Raw genomic sequence first — 9,394 nt, 5'->3', positions numbered from 1 at the left:
ATTTAGTCTAGTATTTACGGTAAAAGCCTTGCTTGCCCTCAGACCCTAGAGAACTAAGTTTTGAAATCTACAGCTCTTGCTGGAATCTACACCTCTTGCTGTATTTATCCAAATAATTGCAGGTATTAATAGGAAGTAAACTTAATTGTTTAATACGTACAAATAAAGGGAAAGAGAAAGCAATATAGATGTCTCTGGTAGACAGAGTGTCTCCTTGAGTTGATTTTCCCAAGAGAATTGTCTCCACTGAAATGCTTTACCTCTGTAAATTATCAATCACACCTAAGTGTAGTCCTTTACCTTGAATCCCTTCAGATGCTCTCTAAGTATGCTAGCAGCTCTGCATTAAAGGGGCCATTTTGACCATCTATCCATGAGTCTCTTTGTCTCTCTGCTGGGGAGGCTGGGGAGGTGGTTCTCGGCCACCAGTGGGTGTCACACACCCACTCATTTGTGAACTCATAGTTGCCCAGGACCTGGAAGACCAGGAAGTCTTGGCACCTGGATCATTGATTTCTTCTCAACTAACACATCCCACCCCAACCCCCAGAAAACTAGAAAACTGGGAACAACTACAGTGTCTCCCTCTCTCTCACTGTCTAGTTTTTACCTGTCACCAGGCCCGTCAGTTGGATTCTAAATATGATTTTTGGGTCCTGTGATCCTCTCCACCTCCCACTTCTCTGGTCTGGATATTGGGAAGCACCTGCTTTGTTCATGCTTTCCTGAAGTTAAAGCGTCTGTTTCCAGTCCAGACTCAGCCTTTTTTAACAGTAGAGTTAGAGGAGCCTTTTACAATTCTCATCTGAACCTAAACCCCAGCTTCCCATCAACAAACTTTGCCTTCAACCATTCAGCGCCACTTCCTGGTTTTCCCCCCTTCTACTCCAGATATGGTTCATCTGTTCTCAAAATCACCATCTTCCCTCCTACCCCAGGGCCTTTGTATGTGCAGCCCCCATAGCCAGAGAGCTCACCCCCCCTCCTCCTTTGCTCAGAAAACTATACTCCTTTTAGAAGAAGTCTTCCCTCATTGCTTCTCACTCTGCCAGTCTGGGGCCAGATCCACTACTAGGTGCTCTCCTAGCAGCCTTTCCCATTTCTTTCCTCTCTTAGCTCAGGTCACATATCTATTTGGAGGTTGCCTTAAGAATAAGCTTCTGCTCCTCCATGAGACTATAAGCTCTATGATGGCAACGCTGTGATCTGGTTTTGCTCACTATTTTGTTCTTAATTTCTATACTACTGGAATATAGCAGGGACGTGGTACATCTTTGCTGGGAGACTGATTTCCTCTCACCCTCTCGGCCAGCCTGCGAACACTTTGGCGGGGGCCAGCATTCTTTCCCTGCTCTGACCTCCCTGAATTATGAGAGGAAGAGCAGTCAACTCTGAAGGATGTGCCGGGCTCCAAGCCTGACCTGGTGGGCCTCATCCCACACCTCCCCTGCCACTTTCCAGCGGGGTGACCTTAAGCAAGTTCCTTAACATCTCTGCTTTAAAATGCTGGTGGTAATAGGCCTGCCTCACAGAGATATTGTAAGAATCAACTAACTTGACTTTTAGAACATGGTTTTATACAGGTCTGGAACATAATGAGAGCCCCAGAACCTTAGCTGTAACTGATACTGGAGACAGAAGGACATAGATTCTGGGATTAGATCTGAATCTGATTTTTTCTCATATTAGCCAGTGATTACTGGGTGACTTTGAAAAAGTCATATACCCTTGTACCTCGGTTTCCCCATCTGCTGGCTTCAGAGAGGGCTGTTTTGCAATGTATGTGGAGTATTTAGCTCAGAGCCCAGACTCGGGTGGGTCCCTTTCCGAAGGGCTGAACTGGTTCCTGATATCTTTTAGGCAAGAATTTTACTGAAGCTAGTGATCCATGTCTTATTCAGGTCATTAGCTTCTGTGTCCCCATTCCTGGCACATGATGTTCAACAATAGTTGTTGTTGTTTTTTTAAATGGAAGGAGTCGATCAGTCAACAAGTATAGGGCCATGCTTTGCTTTTCCCTGTATTCAACACTACTACAAACCCTAGCATCTAATTTTAGTTAAGTGTTTATTTACAGAATCGATTTATTAAATGACTATTTTTACTGGGGTGGGGCACACCCAGTAGTACTCGTGGCTCTGCACTAAGGGATCACTTGTGGCAGTGCTTAAGGGACCATATGTGGTGCTGGGGATCGAACCCGAATTGGCCTCATGCAAGGCTGTACTATCAGTCTGACCCCTATGACAATTCATTTCTATTGTCAACCTTATTTGAGTTTACTCTGAGCTACATTGAAAAAAAAAAAAGACGGGGCTGGAGTGATAGCATAGCGGGCAGGGCGTTTGCCTTGCACGCGTTCAACCCGGGTTCAAATCCCAGCATCCCATATGGTCCCCTGAGCACCACCAGGAGTAATTCCTGAGTGCAGAGCCAGGAGTAACCCCTGTGCATTTTGGGCCAGGTGTGACCCAAAAACAAAACAAAACAAAAGACTTGTTATCTTTTCCTAAACCTAAGTCTTAGTATTTTTCCCCATGCAAGTCTTAGTATTTCTTATCCATAAATGAGGCTACTAATAATATCTGCCTCAGAAGATTGTCCTAAAAAGTAAATGAAGCAGTATGTAGTTAGCACACAGCAAATGCTCATTTATGATGCCCTTTCCTGAGCCTTCATTCCTTCACCTGTGAAATGCGCATTAATTGATTGATTAATTTGTTCCTATGCAGCATCCATGTGCAAGGCATGTCTGAGGACTCAGGATGATTAAGGAGGAATCATGATCCCTGTCATGAGGAGCCCTGTGTCTGCCTTGATCACCAGATTGATGAAGAGCTGAGGCATGTGGGGATGTGTGAAGCCTTTGGGGGCGAGAGTGTGGGGGTGGGAAGGCACCTCTAGAGTTTCTGCCACCTCTGGTGTGACCTGCTCTGTGCAGTTGCCAGCATGACTGGCTTGAAGGGTGCTGCCCCAGTGGGTACCCATGTATGTCTCCAACAGCGGCATTCTGAGAGCTTGTGTGTGTGGTGGTGGTGGTGGTAGGTGGAGGAAGAGGTGGTCACAGCTACAAAGAGTGTCCTGTCCTCACTTGAGTTCTACTTTCTCCCAGCACTGATCAGGTGTTTTCTTCACTGTGGGTGCAGAACAACACAGGGTACCTCCAGGAATGCTGAGTTCCTGCCTGTCACCCCCACAAGCCTGCCCCTTCCCAAGGGGAAGTTGGTGAGGAAATGCTTGAGCTTTGGGGAGCTGAGCGGCCAGACCTAATCTCTCTGAGCTTCTGCCTTGAAGTGGACCACAGGTTTGTTTTGCTGTTCTCATTGGCTCCTGGATGGCTCCTGTCAATCAAACTCAAAACTGAAACACTTGAACTTGAATTTTGCTCTTAAGGTGAGAGGTATTCTTGTGGGGGTTGGAGAAACTTACTCAGTCACCAAAATATTTGCACTCATTATTACCCAGAGTGGCCTGTTCTTTCCAGTTGTAAGAAATGTACCTGTCAGGGGTGTTTAAATATCAGGGGACGCTCTACAGTCAGCGGCCTGGCCAGAGGCAGAAAGATGTGTGAGTGCCAACTAAGCCTTGGGGACACAGCAAGATTTACGAGTTGTGAGTCTGGGCCGCTCTTCTGCAGGAAAGGCTTCCCTGCAGTATTTTCTGTCTCGTCAATGCTGCATTTCATTTTAAATTGCAGCTGAAAGCAGATATTTTCCCTCTTGCCTATTACACCTCTTAATTTGTCTCTCCCTCTGCTGTTATTTGTCTCTATAAAGTGTTTTGCATGAAAGACCCATACAGCACAATATTGCTTTGCCCTGGTTAGGTTTAACTGAAAAGAGAAGACAGAGACTCAAGTCCAAGGAGGAAGGTGTGAGTGCCTTGGGGGTGAGACTCCCACAGGTCCGACAGTGTCCCTGTGCAGGGATTTTCCATCTCCCTGTGGGCGTGTGTGTGCACATACCAGTATTTGTAGCGCATATATCTCAGAACTGCTTTGATATAATCACTTGGAGTCCATGCTTTTACTGTGTATCTGGGTGCAAGCACACACCCATGGCATCTCTCCACAGGACTGCACGTGGGTGAAGCACAAGCATGGTATCAGGGCAGCCTTCCACATGGTGTGTGTGTGTGTGTGTGTGTGTGTGTGTGTGTGTGAGTGAGAGTGAGAGAGAGAGAGAGAGAGAGAGAGAGAGAGAGAGAGAGAGAGAGAGAGAGAGAGAGAGAGAGAGAGAGAGAGTGCTCTGTGCACTCTATCAGCCGTCTCTCGGCTTCCGTGCCCTGACCCCGCTATGGTTAGCATCTCTCTCGGCTACACCCAGGGCTCCTGACCCGGTTTGAAGCTGTGGGAAAAGACAGAAAAGTGGTCTGGTCTATTTTCACATCCCCATCGCTGCTGCAGCCACCTCTTGCTCACAGCCCGCCAGGTCCCAAGAAGTTCCGGTGACCCCGAGGCAGCTCCAGGGACTCAGGTTCCGAACTCTCCTGGTCAATGCTGAACTGACACTGAGGGATAAGAGAGGTTAAAGGAACCAGGCCAGGAGCCCTCCAGAGCAGCCAGGTCTCTGCTCCCTTTCCCGAGACCAACAACGGGAGCAGAGTGAGTCGGGGTGGGCGTGGGTGGGTCTAGGTCGTTCCCAGTCCTGCAAAGGCTGGGCAGTAACCAATGGGCGACCACAGCCCAACGGGGATCCCTCAGAGGCAGCCAATGACCTCGCTCCGCTCTCCGCCCCCGCCCCCTCCAGCCCCGCGCAGCTGGACCATTGGTGCCGGTGGCGGGCTTTGGGGTGGGGGGAGGTGCGCAGCGCTGGCCTTTTGGGGGGAGGGGGCGTGGCTTGGAGTCCGCGCCCGCCTCTCCGCCCTCGCCGAGGCCCCGCGCTCCCCACCCCGAGACGCGCGGCCGTTGGCGAGGCCGCTGGCGCGGCGGCGGCGGTGGCCCGCGGGGCGCGCGCGGGGGGCGTGCCGGCGGGCGTGGCCGGCGGGAGGCGGGGCGCGGGCGCTGTCACTGTGAAAGGCGAGCTGCGGCGGCGGCGGCGGCGCCCGGGCGGTGTGTGCGCTCGTGGGCGCAGGCTCGGCGCGGCGGCGGCGGCGGCGGCAGCGGCGGCGGCGGCGGCGGCGGCTCAGCCTGCGGCGGCCGCTGCTAGGACGCCAGCTGCAGCGGGGGAGGCGCAGCCGGGGCGCCGGGAACAGGTGATCCCCGCGGGAACCCGGAGCCCTGGCGAGTTGACGGGGCGGGACGCAGCTGCAGCCGCCTCGCCGCGGCTCGTCGTGGACCGCGCGGGGCTCGGGACCCGGGCTCGAGGATTCCCCTCGGCTCCCGGGGGGTCCCCTCGGAGGAAGACCCCCACCCACCCCTGCTGCCCCGCGCAGGCTCACGAGTGCCTGCCGCGGGCTCCCCGGCCTCTCCGCGCTCCGCTCGGCGGCGAAGCAAAGTTGTGGACGTGTCCTGGGGGCCGAGCCCGGGCGCTGTCGCGACCCGGCGGGGGTCAGCGCGCTCTCCGAGAGGAGCGGACACGCCAGCCCCGCCGCCGCCTCGCCCCCCCCGAGCCAGCCTTCTCCGGCAGCTGCTCCCGCGGCGGAAACTTTGGGCCGGGGGCGCCGAGGCCTGCGGCCCCTCGGCGCCCACCGGCATGTGAGAGCCCGGCGGCCGCCGCAGCGCGGGAAGGCGCGGGGCCCGCGGGCGCCGGCCGGAGCCAGGGCTGCAGCGCGCGGCCGGGGCTTGCGGGCCCGGGCCCTGAGCGGTTCTGCCCGACCCGCCCGGGCCCCGCGGGGGCCGTTGCGCTCCAACCCGGGCGCGGGAGGACTCGCTGCAAACTCCCTGAACTTCAGGGACAGGCCCCCAAGCGGCGAAACTCTCAGGGACCCCCCTCCCCGCCAGCGGCGCCCCTCGACGCCCTCCCTTGGCCCCGGCCCCGGCTGACAAGTGCCCGAGCGCACTGGCCCGCACCGGATAGCCGGCCACGATGCTCATGAGGAAGGTGCCGGGCTTCGTGCCGGCCTCCCCGTGGGGGCTGCGGCTGCCGCAGAAGTTCCTTTTCCTGCTCTTCCTCTCGGGCCTCGTCACCCTGTGCTTCGGGGCCCTCTTCCTCCTGCCGAACTCCTCTCGCCTCAAGCGCCTCTTCCTGGCCTCCCGGACCCAGCAGCCCGCCCTGGAGGTGGTGGCCGAAGTCTCCGGCCACCCCCTGGCCCGCGCGCAGGAGTCGCCCCCCAACCCAGCGCCCGCTGTCCCGGCCCCAGGCGAGGGGGAGCCCCGCAGCCAAGTCGGTGGCCGGCGCAGGAAAGGGTGGCTGCGACGCACCACGCTGCCCACCCGGGCCCGGGAAGAGGCCACGGCGGCGCGGAGCAGCGGCCTCACGGCGCCCAGAGCCCAGGAGCAGAGCGTCCCGTTTAGCTTTGATTTCAACGCGTTCCGGGGCCGTCTCCGCCACCCGGTCCTGGGGACCAAGGCCGACAAGAGCCAGGAGTCCCAGAGCCTAGTTAGAAGCCAGCGGGAGAAGATCAAGGAGGTAAGGACCCCCCTGCGCTGTCCACCCTGTGCTTCGGTCCCTCTCCCTGGCTCCACTTGCTCCGGCTCCTGGGTGGGCTGTAGGCCCTCGAGACTCCAAGTCTGCGCTTTCCCCTCGAACTTGCTCCCTTTGCTCCTTCCTGCGCACTTTGCCACCTCTGTTCGGTTGCTTATCCCCACCCCTGACAGCTGGTAACTGGACCAGATTGAGTTTTCCAGTCCCCAGCCCAGGTGGTCTCTGTCTGTCCTTTGGTGGAGTCGCCCTGCGTGGAGTTCAGGTTCATGAATGGACTTGCTCAGAGCCAAGGCCCACATTCTTTGCGTCCTTAAGTCTGGACTCCCTCTACCCCCCTGGAGCACCAGCTACCTGGAATTCTAGGGTTTGGGGTGGATTTGATGTCTTGCAAGTGTTTTATGATCTAGCTCACAACCTACAAACCCCAGGCGGCTGTGCTTCTTGCTGTTTCTATTGAGCTTGGAAACAATTGTGTATAATTGTATATGATGCAGGAAGGAATGATCAATAAGACGTCTGTGAAGTTACAGAAGCTCTGAGGTTATTGACTTAAAGAAGCAGGTCTTGGACTTGTGCCCTGTAGGAATTGTATCAGAGAGGGGTTTAGAAGAATAACTTTTGAGTCTGTATTTGAGAAACTAAAGGAAATGCAGGCTTGCTATGATTTGAAGATATGACCAAGTCACCACCACTCAGAAGCAAATACTCCTAGACTGCTGTTTAAACTGCCTGTCTGAGGGCTCTGCCCTGTGATGCAGTGACACCCCCAGGCCACAAGGGGGCTGTGGGCAAGCAATGGGCTGGGGCCAGGGTCTTCTCCCGAGAAACAAGGGGATGCTCCCCCCAAGCTCGTCCTCATGGATCCAGAGGAAGGGGCTGCTTCTGTCTAGACTTCTGGATTTGCTGCAAATGAGGAGCAGGCCTGCCCTGGTTTCTGAGGGGGAGCAGCACGAGGGGGCAGCTCCTGAGCGTCCAAGACCTACGCAGAGCCCAGGGCTGGATTATGGGCTTTCCCAAGGCCTGACTCCTAGCCTGATCTCTGCTGTTACTCAGCCCTTTCAAAGTAAGCCCTGGTTGGACTGCTAGTGTCTTAGCTAGCAGTCACAGGACATTTTGTGACGTCAGCATAGTAAGCCACAAGATGAGTCCTTGCTGCATGTGTGTGTGTGTGTGTGTTCTTAGTTTCCAAATTTTTATTGAAATTAGAAAGGTTAATTGGAAATGACTGTAGCTAAAAAAAGGAGATTAATTTCTTCTGTTTTGGTTAGGGAACTGTAGTGTTGAACAGTCATCTGGACCCCCTGCAGCCGCCCCATTTCTCAAAGCTGCCTCTGAGTACCCGAGACCTTTCTGCCCTTTTCAGACCACTTTGGAGGGCAGTGTCCCCCATCTCACGCCTCCCCCTCCATGAGAAATTACAAATAAACTGCATACACAGAGGTTTTTATAGCACATTTAGAGCTACCATACATTTTCCAAAAGGATTCTCCAAAGGAGCAAAAATAAACTCTTCAGGGAAAGGTCTGGGGAGATGACTCCAGAGGCTGAACAGATGCTTTGCATGCTGGAGCCCCAGCTTCTATCTCTGCCACCACATGGTCCCCCTGCCACCACCAGGAGCAATTACTGAGCCAAGTGTACCCCTTGAGCAATGCCTGGTGTGGGCCAAAAGCCAAAAAAAGAAAGAAGCAGAAGAGGGGTCTCCCCCCCACAATGTTCATAGCTGAAAGGTCTGGGAGCGGGTTTGCAGAGAGGAAGAAACAGACCAACAGGAGAGTCAGGCTGAAAGCAGGTTTATTGGAAGAAAGGAGTGTTCCCGGGAGGGTGGGGTTCATGGGTCTCTGAAGAAGCCAGTGAAGTCTGGCCATCTGCTGGTGCTGACCAGCAGTATCAAGGTCCCTTCTACCCTGAGCCCCCTGGGCCCACCCACAATAGCTATTATGTATCCCATTGCACAAATCCCGGGCCTGGGAGCCACGGGAGGAAGGTGGGCTAATTAGTGGGGGACTTGGTTCTGTTCCTCCACAGAGACAATCTCCCTGTTGGTGGAGGCTGGTGTGTGTGTGTGGGGCGGGGCGGGGGGGACTTGCTGCACAGGCTGGGGGTTGGAGGAGGTGAGAAGAAGACTGTACAGGTGGGTGTGAATTAGCATGAAGGTTGGTGGTCTGTGGGTTGCCAGATATTGGGATCTGGCTTCTCCGTGCCTCTGATAGTGGCTGGAGGCCTGACTGCAAGTAGTGATCACCAAGCTCTCTTCCATTATCTTGAAGAATGGAGGGGGACTAGAATATAGCCACTCTTTTGTTTGGAAACTTAGTATCTCTTCGGGCTCTCTAATTATGATTCCCACCCCCCACCCCTATCAAATTGACCAGATGTGGGCCAGAGTTCTGGGTTTGGCTGTTCATGGTTCACCTTCTGACCTCCTATGAGGGGTGCATACGACTGTTGCTGGAGATTACCTTTTTTTCCTTCTCATTAAAACGTCTTTCTGTGCCTTGCACAGGGGGAGGTCATCTTAGAAAGGTGCCTGTTTTCATAAAAGGGACCTTTGCTTTCTACTCTCGCTTGTTTATTTCTAGACTCGGATTGATTAGATCCCAGGAGCAGAGGGGAATAGCATCAGATAAAAGGGCTATGTTCTTATAAGATGAGGGCTTTAAAGTGTAAGTGAACATCGAGAGTCAGAGGGGGTAATAAATGAGAGTGAATGAAGACTGGACACCCACGGGCTCTAGATCAACGAAATCTATTCATGAACATTCTGCTTTGAGTGATGGCCATGGGCACAAGGTCTGTTGATAAGATCAGTTGAAACTGCATGTTCTGGGTGTATAAGCCTCAAGAAACAATATGTCACTAGAATCAGC

At 54.2% G+C, this 9,394-nt stretch overlaps 1 protein-coding gene across 2 annotated transcripts in view; it reads left to right on the top strand.

Annotated features, from left to right (window-relative positions):
* The first annotated feature begins 5,074 nt into the window (after positions 1–5,074).
* The window catches only part of MAN1C1 (mannosidase alpha class 1C member 1), a 157,631-nt gene continuing 153,311 nt past the window's right edge, over positions 5,075–9,394 (top strand). The window contains exon 1 of one of the 2 annotated variants that reach the window (XM_055139068.1): positions 5,075–6,509. In XM_055139068.1, the coding sequence (XP_054995043.1) occupies positions 5,967–6,509 (543 nt within the window). In that variant the 5' untranslated portion in view covers positions 5,075–5,966. The remainder of the gene's footprint in view (positions 6,510–9,394) is intronic. The other variant, XM_012931650.2, reaches the window with a different exon arrangement.

Source organism: Sorex araneus, chromosome 5 (genome assembly GCF_027595985.1).
Source record: "Sorex araneus isolate mSorAra2 chromosome 5, mSorAra2.pri, whole genome shotgun sequence".
NCBI lineage: Eukaryota > Metazoa > Chordata > Mammalia > Eulipotyphla > Soricidae > Sorex > Sorex araneus.
Note: the sequence above shows the minus strand (reverse complement) of the source record. Positions and strands in the feature narration are given on the sequence as shown.